This window comes from Bubalus bubalis, chromosome 7 (genome assembly GCF_019923935.1).
Source record: "Bubalus bubalis isolate 160015118507 breed Murrah chromosome 7, NDDB_SH_1, whole genome shotgun sequence".
Lineage (NCBI taxonomy): Eukaryota > Metazoa > Chordata > Mammalia > Artiodactyla > Bovidae > Bubalus > Bubalus bubalis.
The window spans coordinates 77,579,148-77,596,919 of NC_059163.1; the positions used below are offsets into that span (position 1 = coordinate 77,579,148).

The following is a 17,772-nucleotide window of genomic DNA, read 5'->3' on the forward strand; positions in this document are numbered from 1 at the left end:
AACAGTCGATGACGTATTTGATATGAAACCCTCTACAGTCATTCATATCGCGGAGTTTGGAATTCTGGCTTTAAAAGGAAAATTTAAGAGGAAATTTACAGTCCTCTATAAATACCTTATAATAGTATTTCCAGACTAATAAAGACTATTCGAGTATAGAAGCAAATATCAAAAAGGCAGACATTAAGAATCCCAACCTTACAAGAATACACTGCCAACTTCCTCTGAGAAGGAAGCACAGTGGCAATCTTTCCCTTCAGAACTTAATCAAAAATTTCCATAAAGAAGTTAGGTAAATCCCCCCATCAAGACCAAAAAGAATAATACAACTGCAATAACACATACACGAACCAGTAAATGCTAACCAAATACAAGAACTGGAACCACTGGAAAACCAATCATAAGTTTCAAAAAAAGAAAAAAAGAAAGACAAACTTTTAATCCATTAATCTACTGGTGAATAGATTCCAGGAAAGCACAAGGAAACAGATCCAAAATACATTTAATAAAACGCAAGGTACTACACAGAGCAACAATAACTATTTCTGTCTACTTACAGCCTGTATAGCTTCGAAGTCCCAAGAAACAGCAACTCAGGAAACAGCTGAAGGTGATTTCTGTTTAAACGCCTTTTGAGAAAAACAAAACAAAGCATATGTTACATAGAAAGTACCCAACAATGAGACTGTGATTGGGTAGTGTCATGCCTCATCCTGTATTTCAGAAAGAATGAAATAACATTCAAGAGAATTCAAGCATTACAAATCAAAAGTTGGTTACACCTTTTGTTACAAGATTCTTTAGAGCAATTTTCCATTGTGCTTACTCAGATGATGGTTACTGGGGCCTAAACTCTATATCCACAACCCTTGCAACATCAGTCAACCAGCACAGACACAATGAAAAAGGCTTTCTGGACTCGTTTAGTGAGTATGTATGTTTAGCGAGTTCAACATATAGCAGAAATATCGTATTAAACAGTGCCCTAAAATAATTCATATTCTGTCCCAAATGACCTAAATCTTCAGCCAAGTCACTGGAGGGAGACAGAAATTTCTATTTTTTTTAACCTTTCCATTTAGTTTCACAAAAACATATGAGAAAGTGTCAGCATGATTTGTCCCTCTAGGCAAAATCAGAAGAAAACTACAATCCACAGTTCTTTACTCTCAACTGAATAAGGCTGAGTTATAATTAACAGTGAGGGCAAAAATGTTTAAGTAATGTTTTTCCTAAAAATGTTTAACTGATATTGGGATGTTTTAAATATTTTAGAAAAGAATTTGATTGCAACCCTAACTCAATTTAAGCCCAGGAGCTTGGCGAGCTATAGTTCATGGGGTTGCACAGAGTCAGACATGACTGAAGCAACTCAGCATGCGTGCACTATATAACTAAGTTCTTTCGGACTATGAACACTTACAGAAGAGTGGCAAATTCTAGCCCCAATGTACGAATTTCCCAATCGCATTCATTTTAAATGTACAACTTAACATTTCAGTCAAAATAAACGTCTATCCTCTCTTTTTCCAAATTCAAATAAAATGATGATAAGATGATGTAAAATGCACACTTAAATGATTTATAAGTTGCTGGGCTTCCCTAGTGGTTCAGCCAGTAAAGAATCTGCCTGCAATGAAGAAGACCCAGGTTCGATCCCTGGGTCTGGAAGATCCCCTGGAGAAGGGAATAGCAACCCACTCCGTATTCTTGCCTGGAGAATCCCTTGGACAGAGGAGCCTGACAAGGCTACAGCCAACAGAATCTCAAAGAGTCAAACATAACTGAGTGACTGACACAATAGTTCTAGACGAGAGCAAAAATATCCAGAAAGTAAAGTCACACTGAAGATACTTGAGGTGTTTCTTGTCTTAAAGATAAATGTTAAGGGGACAGGAAAAGAGGGCATATCAATCTTACCCTCTTTTAAACGATAATGTACTCAAACGGTCATCAGATGGGAATAGAATTACACTCATTTAGTGTCTAGAGTGTAGAAATGGTGCTAGTAATTTTAACTTTTAACAAAGCATTGATAGATGATTATAAGGAAGATCTTTGTAAGTACAAAAGATGTTAAGAAATGAACAGCCTTAGGAAGCTTTCAACTCTTTTTATTATTATTATTATTATTATCCACATTATTCAAGCAGAGGCTATGCATTTTTTCCCCTGCAACAATGTAATAAAAATTCTGCATTAGGTTAAAAGTTGGATCAAGTGAACCTCAGAACTTCTTCCAAGTCTAAAATGCCATGAGGCAATGATGATTATGCTTACCATCTTTTGTTATATAACTCATATTATTAAGAGGTTAGTCATCTATAGATAAATGCTCAGAACTTAATAAAATGTATATAGCTCACAAAAATGTATGTTGAGACAATCAGAGGTAAAATCATAAAATTAGTAGTGAAAAGGTAGACTTTTCACTTACACTAATTTTATTTTTTTGATGAATAAAGCACACAACAAGATTAATGTAAAGTTAAATCAAAAGCTTTTATTTTTTTCTTTGCCAGGCATAATTCTAAGGTACGAGGACTCCCAGAGTCTACTATTATACACTTTCAATAAACTATAATTTAATTATGATCTTGTTATATTTATGTCTGAAAAAATAATTACAAATATTCACAACAGTGGTAATAAGAATTTTTCTAGGAAAGACTCCCCATTTTCCAGAGAGGCAATCCCAATTTTTAAAATTGCAGAGATGTGTTTTCATAATCTCATCCAAACCACTGAAGAACAAACATTGTCCATGAGTCTCCAACCAAAAGAAGGACGTTTCTTCAGGTCCCCAGCCCTCACAGAGGCAAATCTCTCTATGGAGTTTTCCCTTTTCTCCAAAGGGTCCTTTCTAACATCTTCTATGTAATTCCCCTGATTCTCCTACGTAAAGTTGGTTCCTCCCTTGTCTGTGTCTGCATTTGCCTCTAGTATTTGATAAGCAAGAGTCCCTAACACTATATTACTCAAAACATTTATTCACATAAATGTCTGAATCCCACTACACTGTAAGCTCTTCAAGCGTAAAGACTACGTGCTGTGTGCTAAGTCGCTTCAGTCATGTCCATCTCTTTGCGACCCCATGGACTGTAGCCTGCCAGGCTCCCCTGTCCATGGGATTCTCCAGGCAAGAATACTGGACCCAGGGATCAAACCCGCAGCTCCTGAATTGCAGGTGGTTCTTTACCGCTGAGCCACCCAATGGGGAAACCCTGTAAAGACTATATCTATGTTTTCATATTTCCTTCCCTCTTCCTTGGCACTTACTAGGTTCTTAGGAAATGCTGAATAAAACAAACTGCTCTTTGCATTTTGATATAGTTTGGCAAAACCCTAGCATGTGCATTTTATGTTAGCCAGCTTTCTCCAGACATGTTTTCTAAGGTACCTGCCTTAGGTTTTATGCCCCTCTCCAGATAATCAAAGTCCCATGACCAAACCTGCTTTCATGAGCCCTATAGAGCAACTGCCTCCTTTCCTTTAACTTCCCCTTGTCATGCCTTTCTTAACATGATCTAGAAACTGGAAGGAATTCTATATGTTGAAACAAATTCAGATATCCAAGTGACTGAGAGCTGCCACTAGATCACGTGTTAATGGGTCCACACAATTTCAGATATTGTAAGAAAGAAGGCAATTCAGAGAGAGTGCAAGCAGTGTCTTCTCTCATTTCTTTTCATATTCTTAAGAGGTTCCTAATTCATCCTCCAAATAACAGCTAATACATACTAAACTCACCAGGTGACAGTCACTGTTCTGAGAAGTTCGCATGAATCATCACATTCATTCCACCCCGTAAGTAGGTGCCACTGCCACTGCTATTTCGGAGGGAGGCACAGAGCTCATAGAAAGTAGAGCTAGAATCTAAATTCAGGAGGGCTGACTCCAGAACATACCCCCTGAATCACTCCTTTCAAAGAGACACAGTCTAAACATCCCTAAACAATAATTCAAAATAATGTAATCCTCAACTTTCCCTTTCAGCAATCTTTCTTTTTTTGAGGGGGTGGGGGGTGGGTTGGGGCAAAACGTAGTTTTACATAGCCCACTTCTTAAATATCTATGAATGGATCACCGGGAAATAAAACATCAAGCTTTATTTAAAAAGAAACTAGCTTTCTAGTCAGTGCACTATTTTAAATACCTATTTAAAATACCTAAAGTTGAAATAAAAATGAAAATATGTATAAAATATTTTTCTTAAAATTCAAGTAATTTATCACTATATAATGAAAATTATTATAAATGATCTTCATGTGTCTAAACCAACCATGTGTATCAAGCAAGGTAATGTCATATGAAAAAAGGTAGATAACAGGTGAAGTGATAACATGAATAGAAAAACAGTATTGCTGCACTTTTTTAAAAAGAATACCAATACATTTTTGGTTCCTAGTCTTCTATTTCCTCTTCCATCAGTATCAAGAATAAATGGAAATGCAAACATTACAATACAAAGTGAAACTCTCCCAAAATATTCAATAAAGGAAAAAAATTAATGCAGAGTTCCTTTGTACAATGACCAGGAATTAAATCTTTAAACTAAAGAGTATTTTTTAAAATATGAAATTATGTTAAAGATACAGAGTAAAGTAAGCCAAAAAGAAAAACACCAATACAGTATACTAATGCATATATATGGAATTTAGAAAGATGGTAACGATAACCCTGTATGTGAGACAGCAAAAGAGACAAAGATGTATAGAACAGTATTTTGGACTCTGTGGGAGAGGGCGAGGGTGGGATGGTTTGGGAGAATGGCATTGAAACACGTATAATATCATATAAGAAACGAATCGCCAGTCCAGGTTCCAGGATACAGGATGCTTGGGGCTGGTGCACTGGGATGACCCAGAGGTATGGTACGCGGAGGGAGGTGGGAGAGGGGGTTCAGGATGGGGAGCACGTGTACACCCATGGCAGATTCATGTTGATGGATGGCAAAACCAATACAATATTGTAAAGTAATTAGCCTCCAATTAAAATAAATTTAAATTAAAAAAAAAACTATCAATGTGCATAATAATTTCTAAACAGATCTGGAGAAGAAGTAGCCTGGCTTCTTCCAATACTACAAAATACTTCTTAGTAGCTTGAAGAGCATAATAATAACTCTAATGCAAATGTGTTAAAGAAGTTAAAATCTGATAGTCCAAGAACAGATAAACAGCATGTAGTGAATTAAGGGCATCTCAGAGGACGATTTATGAAGCCAACAAAAATTAGCAGCATTAAGCTGATCAGGTGGGTCAATTTCTAACTGTTCCAGCAAGGATATTCAATTGTGTCCAAGGACACATAACAGAGATTCAGTGATATTCAGCTCCTATGTCATCACTAACTAGATGGAATCTGCCTACAGGATCTCAGGACTAAAAATTCTCTGGTTGGAAATTCATGGTTTCAGAAAGGTGTGTAATGAGTCTCTGAGACACATTCCTTCAGGGAAAAGATGAGAGATCCCAGCAACCATTTCCTCTGGGTGGCCTTCAGTGAGATGAATGATCTTTCTGTACCACACTAAAAACCACAGGCCTCTGAAATGCAGATTCTTAACAGCTCAACTTGAAGGGCATTATTGACAAGCTTTGTTTCAGATTATTATCTGCCACCCACTCCTGTTACTTATCCATCGTTATAGGTTGGAGGTCTTCTTTCAACTTCCTCCTCAATCCAATTAACATTTGCAACCTTCACCCCAATCCAAAATGTAAAATGAAAACGAGTTTACCTAAGCTAGTAAGAAAGTCCCATATTTACCTATCACTGTAAATGGGATATATTTACAATGCACCTGATTTGAAACAAGTATTTGACAAACACTGCCTTTAAAAGTCTATCATTTACAATCTCCCGTTTCTCATACATAAATGTCTTCTTCTCAGGTAAATTTCCATTTGTCTTTTATGCTAACATTTTTAAAGCAAAGATTTTTAACATTTAGCAAGTATTAGATAAAATTTATATTTTCGGCAGTATCAGTATTTTCACCCTTTATGCTCCATGGTAAGAGATAAAAATTTATTAATAAAAAGTTGCTTCCTCTTCACTCCCCTTACTTCTTGATAGTCTCTATATGTTCAGAGCGATTATGATAAATACTCTGAAAAAAAATCTGGAGAAGGCTTTGCACTTTCTTCACATCTCTTCTATTGACTATATGCTATAAGAAGAAAATCAGAAGGAAAATGATAGTAAATATGGATATTTAAAAGTCAGATTTATTATAGACACATTTTATTAGCTCAAAAAGATAAAGTATTTCCAAAACTCAGCTTCTGAAAAACAGGAAAGGAGATGTTGAAATTTGTAATAATAAAAAGTTCCAACTCTGCATCAAGCATTTTGTGAAAATACGTGCATTATCTTACTGAAACTACATACCGTTGCAATGAGATATAATAACTGTCTCCTTTAATGATGACCAAAAATGCAGTTTTCAAAGATAAGACAATTTGATCAAGATCTCACAATGGAACAGAAATCAAGTATTTACTCTCATGTAATGTTTTAAAGGTAAGGAGAAGAGATCGTATCTATTTAAAAAGCACAATCAACAGTAAAACCGGTGAGTATATGCCAACGTTCCATAGGACACCAGGCAATAGCATATAAAATTACAAGGTGTTTTTACCGAGGGGAGGCTAGGTTATCTACAATGAGGACAACGGCAGCTAAGAGATGGAGTCCCACCTGCATTCAGGGGAGGTGGACACTGCCAAGAGAACAAGTAATTTTCTGTTGATGTTATCTTAAAGCAAAAATTCCAACTGCATTAAAACCAAATCCAAACTGTTACCAAACTCGCACTCTAAAAATGTTTTCACCAACATTCCTTCCAGTCCAGCAGATATAAATTGCTCTGAAACAGGTAAGAGCAATATATGTAAAGTTCATGCAGAAGTCTCTCATCCCATGTTAAGTTGTAAAATTCAGTTTAGAAGGTATAATTCAAGCAGAAGGGTATCCAACAGGAATGAAAGACAGGAGTTCAATGTAAAATATTTGACATTGGTTGCTTCCACAAATACATTGTAACAGTGCAAACTAAACTACTCATTTCAAGGGAGATATAAAGGCCACAGCATCCAGCAAACACTGTTACAAAGGATGAGCCCAAAACAGATGTGGGAAAAATAAACAGCATTGCCACTGCAGAATTTATAAAACGCTCCACAAAGAGCAAACAGAACTTCTCACCACCGTTCAACTTCAAGGCCCATTAAAAAAAGTTGTATGAGAAACCCTCTCAGACAGATTCAATGTTCTGCTAAACTTCAACAGTGCACTTGCATTAAAGCCTTCTAAGATGTAAATGCAATTTAAAGTAGTTCACTATCACTTATAAACAGGCAAGAATAATTGGACATTTAATGGCTATCACAGATAAAGCGATTCACATTGAGCATCGAGGTGCATGATTTATCTCCTACAATGTACATATCAAGCTTCTTTACCGAGTTTGAGATGTTCTTTATAGAGACTTTCCCAAGAAAATAACTGCAGTCACTTTAAACTTGAGTATAAAGGTGCCAGAAACTATGATGAGCTTGCATTCTTTTCCAAGTAGATTAGGGCTGTTAGTGTACCGTTACTTCAAGGAAAAGAATGTGTTATGTGTTGCCTACAAACTTGCAGGATGAGTTAGAAGAGGGATTCTCCACATCCCTAATGAGCAAGGGTTCAGGGGAGACTTTCCTCGGATCTGTTCCACAACACATTCTCTGCTTGAACTAATGGGTAGCGACCTACAACCAAAAGTCTAGAGTGTTGGAGTTCCTTAGTTTCACACTAGCTGTCACATGCCTATAAATGGTGTGCACACCCAGGGAGAAATAACTCAGCGCCACCTTCAAAAAATACATGTGCCTTTGAGATATCCTTTAGGGAAAGTAAAGTGTGTAGTCAAACTTAGGCTCTATTGTAAAGACTTTTCTAAACTGAGTTATTTTTTTTTTGTATCTACTTGGTAGAAACTAAAACAGACAAGTGAACAGGTTTTGCAACAGCTTCATTATAATAATATTTTTAGGACTCTTTTATTCGAGCAAAAATGAGTATCAAATGACATAGCTAGTAAAAAAAAAAAAAAAAAGGTAATCTGAAATCCAAAGATACAAAAACTTGGAATGTTTAAAGAATATTGTCTTAAGAGTGCCATTACACTTTACTGATAGGAACAAAAGTACAACCCAAGCCTTTGGCTTTACCACTTGTGCAATTTCGTTATTGTAAGCGTGTAAGATATTATGAAGTTAATGAAATACCTAATATCCAAGGTTTTCAATGGTATGCTACTGGTTCTCATTAATGTAATATAAGCATATATGAATTTTATTTTGTATTATAAGTATTTATTGCATTTAGGGCAAAATGCCCTACCATTTTTTTGGACAAACTTAAAAAATTTCAAAACCTTTCTCATACTCTTCCATTTGTGTTGTCAAGGAACGTATAAAAGCAGATGTCTTACAGTAGTGAAATACTGAGTGGCCTGCATGCATGCCTGCTAAGTCGTTTCAGTCATGTCTGACTCTTTGCAACACTATGGACTATAGTCTGCCAAGCTCCTCTGTCCATGGGCTTCTCCAGTCAAGAATACTGGAATGGTTTGCCATGCCCTCCTTCAGGTATCTTTTCGACTCAGGGATCACATCTGAATCTCTCATGTCTCCTGCACTGACAGATGGGTTCTTTACCACTAGTGCCACTTGGGAAGCCCCAAAGTGGCCTGGGTCTCTCTAAAATGCCATAAAATAGAACTTTAATTACTTCAGCATAATCCCGTAAGACATAAGTGAATATTGTTTTCACCTGCAGAGAAAAGTCATGGGTCCGAGGGTGATTTTTTTCAGCCTTCTAACACATTACCCACTAGTCAAGAAGTACTTTGAATTAATAATTTTGTATGGAGACTTTATTGCAGATATACACAGGTATCTTCTATTAAGTATGCTGCTGCTGCTAATGCTAAGTCGCTTCAGTTGTCTCCGACTCTGTATGACCCCATAGACGGCAGCCCACCGGGCTCCCCATCCCTGGGCTTCTCCAGGCAAGAACACTGGAGTGGGTTGCCATTTCCTTCTCCAATGCAGGAAAGTGAAAAGTGAAAGTGAAGTTGCTGAGTCTTGTCCCACTCTTAGCGACCCCATGGACTGCGGCCTACCAGGCTCCTCCGTCCATGGGATTTTTCAGGCAAGAGTACTGGAGTGGGGTGCCATTGCCTTCTCCATCTATTAAGTATAATGAAGTTTAATTCTTAAATGCTCCAATTCCTCACTATAGCTTATTTGGTTTCCCTTAATTAACTTCCATTGAATATCTAGTTACTTAACTATATCAGCTTTCATTTGAACGTTTGATTAAACAATATGAGACCTGTAATGCAGTATGAGACCTGTTAATGCAATCTACATCAGGCACATTCTCACAGCTTCATTCTCATCCCAGATAAGCAAGTACTACTGGCAACACAGCGCACCCACGGGAATCTGCCAGGCACATGTTAGGTCAAGGGGCACTGTAGGAAACTGTCACAAGTGGATGTACTGTGTGCTCACAGTGTGTAGGTGTGATTAAAACTTATTCTTTTTATGATGATTCATAACAACAGTCTGATCATCGTATCATCTGATGTTGTTTTCTATACAATACAAAGAAGTGAGTGAGAGGCAGTGAGGCAGTGAGAGAGGAAAGGAAAAAAGGAAAGAGGAAGAGACAGATGATTTTAATTTCCATCTAGTTCTTGGTATTTTGACTGATAACCTTGAGTTCCATCAATTCTTTGAAATGGAAAAAAAAGTGTTACTTTTGTACCTATAATGTTTTAACAGTAATGATTTTTTTATCCTATACTAAAATTAAACTCAATCTGATAAAATGACCCTGTTTCTTAGAGATTAAAAGTCGGATTTCTAAAAGGAACTGCTCTTATCTTCTGTTCTCAGATGTCTTCTTTCTCTAGATCAAGTTAAAACTCTATCAACAAAAAATAAAAAGAAAAAACTTAGAATTTTGAAATATTCACAAAATATCATTTGGAATTGTTTTGATTTTATCATTTTAAAATGGAAAAACAAACTTAAAACCATAAATTGCACACAAATAATGTTAATGTTTTTATTTTTGTTCTTTACACAAAGAATGAAAGTTAAGTTGCTATATATACATATGTAGTGTAAATGGCATTTACAACATAAACCTGCATTTATAGACCTTTTCATAATTTGGAGTTTGAATTTAAACTTCAGATTCAAGGTGCCAAAAACATATAAATTCACATGAGATATAATTATTTAAAAGTTAATTCACTGGTTACTTCCCATTTATTACATTGTCTCTTGCAACTATTGGGAGGGGAAGCAATCTGTGCAATGTTAATGACATCACCTACTACAATAAAAATGTATGCCATAATTATATCATTATAATGCCATAGTAATTTGATTATAGAACTCTTTGGGTAGCTTTTTAAAATTTTATTTTTTAATTAATATACTGAACAAAATATAAAAGTTTACTTCACAATAACCTGAATGCATTCTTTAGCAAAACCGTTTGCCATTTAATGTATTAAAAAAAAAATAAATATTTGAAAAGTGTTCCTAAGAAATAGTTTTAAATTCCAGAATCCCAAGGAGATGAATTGGCTGTCAGATAACAATGTGTTTCCATCAGATGGACTTGGCAGTTGTAAACAAAAGGAATTTTCTCAGCTTTTCCTCACAAATATGAAATATTTGCTCTCAGCCAACAGCTGGGGTGATTTAAAGAAGTCCTGCATATATATTAGTTTTCATTCAAAATTACAAACCCTCCTCCCACTCTGAAACATCTTGCTGCATCTTCATATAAAAGAAAATTGTTCTAAGATGAAGTGACACCCCCAGGGGAAGTCAAAGTCAAAAAATAGCACCTACTTACAACTTTAATTGAATTTCAGATCATAATGTATCTGGTTAATAAATTTTAGGAAAAGTTAACTTTTTCAAAATGAAAGTTCAAACGATACTCCAAAGTGGCTTGAAAAATAATGAAAAAGTTTGTTTTGTTTCAGTGTTTCTGAAAATACTTAAAATTACAAAATAAACCAAATAGAGACTTCATGAAAAGCCACTGAGAATCCTTCAAGGTCAAAGTTGTTCAAGAAAAAAAAACATAAATATACAGACATATGTATCTCACATGTATATATAAATCCTAAACACACACACACATACATGAATAAATATGTTATTGATGAAAAAACTATTAATGTTTAAATGATAATTTTAAATTATCTCTTCATCTTAACAAACATTTAAATTATATTAATGCTTAGTTTCAATGGATGAATTAAAAATAAATTTGTCAAGTACTCACTAGTAGTTAGGTAGTCACAAAAGAGATCAAAGAATAAATATTTTCAGAGTATTTGTATATACTGAGATAGATTATGAACTTATGAACTTTGTTATAAAAGTAACCAAATGTTTACCTTATCTCTATTTCCTTCCCAAAACTAGCTTTAAGTAGTGACTTTACATGTATTTTGAATCCCACAAATATATCCCTTTATTGTAATATTGTTCATGGAAAAAATTTTTATAAATAAATTAGATATATCTGTATTTAACTTTAAGTTATAAGTGTAGCTTCTATTTACAAATAACTTAGAAGTTGACAAGTCATTTTTTTACTTACAATTATACTGAATTAACTTTTGTACTAGGGCTCAGTGAATCAGTATGTGCTATACCCAAAATGAACCTCATCTCTCACTATTTTAAATAAAATTTTTATTTTTACCTACAATGCCTCTTAAAACAGACAAGAGAACTTATTAAAATAATTGTTGGCACTTTTAATAGAGCCATTATTTGGCCTTAGAAATGCAAAGCTACTAAACTTGAATTATCAAGACATATGGAGATATATAATTCATATTTCAAGTAACAAATTGTGTATTTTATCTTAATTATTTCAGACAGAGGCTTCTGTCTTTTGTACATATACACATAGGCCTAAAATAATAATGGTTCTCAAGTAATATATATCAATCCATAAGATTTTGTGTCTGAAATTTAAAAAAAAATACATTTTAAATTCTGAAGTCCACATTTGATCTTCTTGGAAAAACAACAATTAATGTTATATGACATGCTGTGATAAAGTAATTCTTACTTCCATTTATCCTTAAATGCTTTTTCCAGCAAAAAGAATATTTAGAAAGCTAATATAAAATAAGGAAATAAATATTCACCACAAGTGTTAAATATCAGAAAGCAAATCTTTATAACATTAAGAACTTTAAATATTTCTTCCAATGCCATTAATGACACACATAGCAACATCATGGGAACTAAAATAATTATCAGCAAAACTTTGTTTTATAATGCCCCATTAATGCAAATAAAACCACCACCTTTCCTCCCATAAGCAAATAAAACAAACTAGATCAACAATAAGAAAAAACGTACATCTCTAAGTACCAAAGCAATGGTTACCAAGGAAGTAAATGTGTCAGGAAAGTAAGTCTGTTTTTGAACTTTATCACAAATTAGTACTATTGATAATTTCTAATTTTAAATTAGTTTAAAAATCACTAATTCAACCTCTTGTTTTTGTAAATTTACAGACTAAGACATGAAATTAAAGACATGGTCCTGGAAATGCAAGTATTATTAAAAATATAGTTATGTCGTCATAAATTTGGAATTGAAAATACTCACAGTCTCTCCAGTTCTTTAAGATCCTGGAATGCTCCTCTTTCAATGGTGGTAATCTTATTCTCCATAAGCTGACTGAAATGCAAAGTATAACAGGGGTCTTAATGTTAGCACTCATTATCTGAAAAAGTTTCAATTCAGCAACTGAAAACTTGTCCATTTACAAAGTTAAATACTGCTCTGGTTTGAGATTCAATACAAAATCTAACAATGATATATATGAAAAGAGTCAGGGAGGGATAATAGTATCCTCATCACAAAACTTTCATAAAAAATACTAATTCAGTTTCTCACAAAATTTAGTCAGAATCCTGAACCTTAAACTATAGTATATCTTGAGGAGTAACCCCTGATACTACAATTTTCATGGCTAGTTTTCAAGTGAGTTCTTAACTGAAAGAATCAACATACAACAATTCATCATATATAGACTTCAATTCACTGATGGATATATGTTAGAAATGAGAAGAATTCATCAAGGGCAAAATGTTTCTTTTAAAAATAAACAGAGAACACACAATGATCAAAAGAATATGTTCACTGCAATATAAATATTAAATTTAAATTTAATTAAAAATTTGTAAGAAAAAAGTTTTACATCACACCGAATCTCAAATGATGGTTCACTCACAACACCCAAAGAAGTAATCACATTGCAACAATTTTATAAAAGCTGCAAAGTTATTAGATACAAGAGACAATTCAAAATATTACCAATTCAAAATATTTTAGTGGGAAGAACTCTGCAAAAACCTGGATTGTTTTATTTTAATGTTAGAAAATATTTATATGTGTTGATTGCTAGAAAAGTCTGAACATTTTTATATTAACAATAATAAAATGCAGACCCACTTAAATTCTTTCTAGTTAATCTCAAATCCTAAAAGTATATCAAATGTCTCACATTACTCATATTGTGAAAGCAATTATGCTACATTTTTATATGCATAAGCACTTAGGGTTGTTACAGCAAATATTTGAGGTCATTTCCATAATACTATTTTATGGCCTATACCTAAACTTTAATAAGTCTACATTTTTATTAAAAATTGTAGTATACTGATAAACAGAAAGGAAACCAAGGCCTGGTAAAATTTTATGTTTCTGTCATTGAGACAGTTTTTAAACCTGAGATCAGTAATGATTCAAAATCCACAACCTTAAAAAACATGATAATTCTCCAAAACACAGACGAACATACTTACAGAACTCTTAGGTGTCGAAGACCAGCAAAATCTGTCTTGGTAATCCTTGTGATGTTATTTCCATTCAAATCCCTAAGAGAAAACAAGTAAGAAAATGAAAGTTCCATTTAATTTCTATCACTATCTAGTTAAAGAAGAATATACACTAAATAAGAACTGTGACATAAAAGATCAGTTCCAATTATTAGTTTGCAAAGTAAAAGAGAGGGAAGGAGAAGGAAGTCATCTGTGAAAGAAAATTTTTAAAATGATTCTTAACAAGTTTACACAGTCTATGCTTACCAGCATATGACAAGAAAATGAAGTGATTCTGTTATCAAGAGTTCTCTTTTGTGTCTGTATGGGAGTGCTTTTCATTTTTGTTTTTATAAGGAGATGTATATTCATTTCACAGATACCCTGCTATTTACTATAATTGTTATGAACACTCCCAAAAAGTTTCCTTCAGGAAGTTAAACGAACAATTTTCTAATATTATTCAGGGAGAAATTTAAAAAATTCAGACCCCTATCCTTAGGTGGCACCGTGGCTAACCTTCCTAAGGCAAAGAATAAAGTTAAAATGTCATCAAAAGAACTGCACTTCAAAGACTGGCATTTATAGGCATTTACCTTCCAACAATTCTATGTTTGTATGAAAACTAAACTCTTCATTTGCAGTTCAGGAACCCCCGCTGCGAACTGTAAAGTGAAAACTACCAGCAAGGGCAATAATGGAAATAGTATTCAGACCCTGACATTTTGGTCCAGATTTCAGCACCACAGTTTCCTTGAGAGTCACAACCCCCTTTTCTGGCATCTTAGGTCAAGATCTAAACTTGCCCTGGTTTCAATCATTTCAAGTAAAACCAGGCTTTGCTGCGGTTTGAATGTTCTCCCCTTCAGGGAAGTAAACCTTACCTTGACTTTAAAACAGCATGTTTGGGGTCTATATTTAATGTGCTTATGTTGTCAATAATATAATTTTATAAGCCGCCACTGAGTAAACTATTTTCGGAAAATTCTTTATAAATCCTTCATAAGGGTAAATTTTTCTCAAGTACCTAAAACTCAGTTGCTATATTTATTTTTTCCCCAAATGCATTCCCCTTTTGTTGAATAAGACGTATCAGTGGTTAAACTTTAAACCATTCTGAATAGCATGAAATGACAAGCGCTAAGACGAGAGTTTTGCATTGCCTTCTCCCCAAACCATTTTCAATGCTGAGCAAAGCACCATCGAATTGTTTGTTCCCTTTTCGAACTACCTGACATAACCTGAGTCCTAAAGCCCCCATCCTACACAAACTTGGTAAATCACATTTTTGACAAGACACCTTCGCTAGGGCCGCAACGTGCCCAGCGCTGCTGGCCTGGAAAGGAGGGAAGAAACCGAGTAGGGGTCGACTCAGTGAGGCTCGGGATGGGGGAGCCATTTGCAAGGGAAAGAAGTGGCTCGACTTTAAACTGAGAGAGAGGGAAATGGGTTGGATAAAATCTACTCGAAGCGCTGTGAGCCGCGCGGGTGGAGGCGTGCGAGTCCAAGCGGGTCCCCTCCGCGGCCCTCCACCCTCACAGCCTCGGGCGCAGAGGCCCGGGGAGCGCAGCCTGGGAGCGTCGCCCAGGTCCTCCTTGCCCCGCCCGGCCCACGCGCAACAGCGAGGGAAGCGCGCCCCGGACGCCGGGGCAGCGGCCTCGACGTTCACAAAGAGAAAGGCCTCCACGCTTCACTTCCCTGAACTCGGAAAGCGCCCCACAAGCAGCGCGTGGGCCGTCATCACCCGCTCTGCTATTACTTCTTCATTAGGGACTCGCAGAGACAGGGAGGCGGGGATGTCTGTGGGCAGCAGAGCGCGAAGAAAGGAGAGGAAGGAAAGGGAGCTGCTGACACGCGCAGAGACGCGGAAACTGCCAGAAAGGTGGAAAGGGGGCACTGGGGCTCAGCAGGAAGGGCCGGAGGGGGCAGCCGAGGGCCGCGGGGTTTCCAAAGCGGACAGACCCGCCTTGACCAGTCCTCGTTTGGACAGCCAGCCCCAACTTGCTTAGTCGATGGGACGCGCGGTCTGCCTCTGGAGTCTCCCTGCTCCGACACGTCCCTTGGGGCTCTCCGCCGCCGCCTCCTCCCCCGGGAAGTGGCAGGCGGGGGGAGAGTAGCTGGGGGCTGCACGCGGCCGCTATCCTGGGGCATCCTTCCTTCCGTGGCCTGTGGAAGTGCCCCCGGGCGGGATCAGCCTCCCCACACCCCATCTCCTCTCCCTCCGTCCCCAGGAGAGAGACACAAAGCCCGGGAGCAGAGGTTTCTCTCATTTGAGTACCCCCTTCCCCTCAACCCCTCTCCTCGCGCCACCCCGCGGTGACAAGAGCCGGAACTGAGCCCAGAACCGACCCGCGAGAGTTTCCAACCGCAAGGTGACTCAGTTTACGGAGTCCAAGGCACAAAGTCGCGTCTCCCTTGCCCCGGGCATACTCAAGTCCTCTTCCCTCATCTCCCCGCCTCCCCAGCCTCAGAGAACCAGCCCGCAAAGGGCTGCGAGTGGCGGGACGAGAGCGGGAGGAAGGGACCAAGCGCAGTAGTCAGCGGGCCCGCCCCTCCTTGGGCAGCGCCCTCCCAGAGAGTTCAAGCCTAGGATGCGCGTTGAGGAAAGCTAGTGGGGGCTGCCCCAGGCACAAGTCCCTGTGCCTCGGGGTCCCTCCAGTCTAGATACAGGGGCTGCGCGGCCCCGATGGGAGGGAGGGCCAAGGGGGAGAATGAGCCCATACTCACAATCTCTCGGTGTTGCGGGGGATATTCCTGGGCACACTGCGCAACGCCAGCCCGTGACAGTCCACTGTGCTCCCGGAGCAGGAGCACTGCGCCGGACACGCTTGCGGCGCCACCTCGTTCAGGATCGCCAGCACTAACCCCAGAGACAGGGACAGCGTCTGCCAGCCGACGCCGTGCATCTTCCCCCGCCGCCTCCTAGCTCGCTGGCCCCAGGGGTTTCTCTTTAGCTCGTTCCTCTGCTCCAACCGCGCGGTGCCTGAGGCCCAGTGCCTGGCTCGAGGCTAGCCACCCAGAGTGTCCAGATAGCGTGCACAAAATAATACAGAAGTAACAGTAATATTCAAGGCAGTAGAGCTGACACAGGTACGCGCCTCTCAGCTCCCCTCGCTCTTCTCCTCCTGCAGGGCAGACGCTCCTTGGGCAACTTTAGGTCCAGAAGATCAATTGGCCTGGCCAAGGCTACAGAGCAGCGGGGAGCGGATCGCGCGTCGTCTGTCTGGCAAATATCAACTTGGCTGTAAGAGACCTGAAGCTTGCAACGGCTGATGAAGATCGTGAAGATGCAGGGGCCAGTTGTGCGTGAACTGAGGTGATCCGATTCCACCGATCCCCTCTGCAAATCCAATTCCAGTGAGGACTGTAGAAGACAGAAGGAGGAGGCTCAGTAGGAACGGTGGCCTCGATCAAAGTGGGCTCTCCGAAACTAAAAGGCGCAGGAGCCCCGCGGGCCGGGAGCGAAGCACACTGGACGACTGGACATGGCGCGCGGGGGCGCACAGGGCTGGCGCGCAGACTGGGGGGGGGGGGGGGGGGCGCGGAACCGCGCTGCGGGGCTCCTGGCGTGACTCACTCACGCGGCCTCCCCCCCTGGCCTGCAGCTCCTCCGCAGCCCCAGCCGGTCCCCGTCACATGCACTTCGCTAAAGGATGTATGGGCAGTTCCGCCTCCCGCCCGGCGTCCTTGGAGACGCTCCGCACGAGGGCCTTCCCCGAGGTCAAGCAGAAAAGACAAAAGGGCAATCGCACCGCCACAGCAGGCAAGAACATCCACTAGTCACAACCACGGCAGAGGAAATCCAAAAGGCCAAGTTGAGGATGAGAGCTCCT

At 38.5% G+C, this 17,772-nt stretch overlaps 1 protein-coding gene across 5 annotated transcripts in view; it reads right to left on the reverse strand.

Annotated features, from left to right (window-relative positions):
• SLIT2 (slit guidance ligand 2) overlaps positions 1–17,422 on the reverse strand; it is a 403,181-nt gene extending 385,759 nt beyond the window's left edge. The window contains exons 1-4 of one of the 5 annotated variants that reach the window (XM_044946045.2): positions 16,667–17,422; positions 13,925–13,996; positions 12,723–12,794; positions 558–629 (exon numbers count right to left, since the gene is read on the reverse strand). In XM_044946045.2, the coding sequence (XP_044801980.1) occupies positions 558–629; positions 12,723–12,794; positions 13,925–13,996; positions 16,667–16,845 (395 nt within the window). In that variant the 5' untranslated portion in view covers positions 16,846–17,422. The remainder of the gene's footprint in view (positions 1–557; positions 630–12,722; positions 12,795–13,924; positions 13,997–16,666) is intronic. The other 4 variants (XM_044946044.2, XM_044946043.2, XM_006063259.4 and 1 more) reach the window with 4 other exon arrangements.
• Between the last annotated feature and the right edge of the window lie 350 nt (positions 17,423–17,772).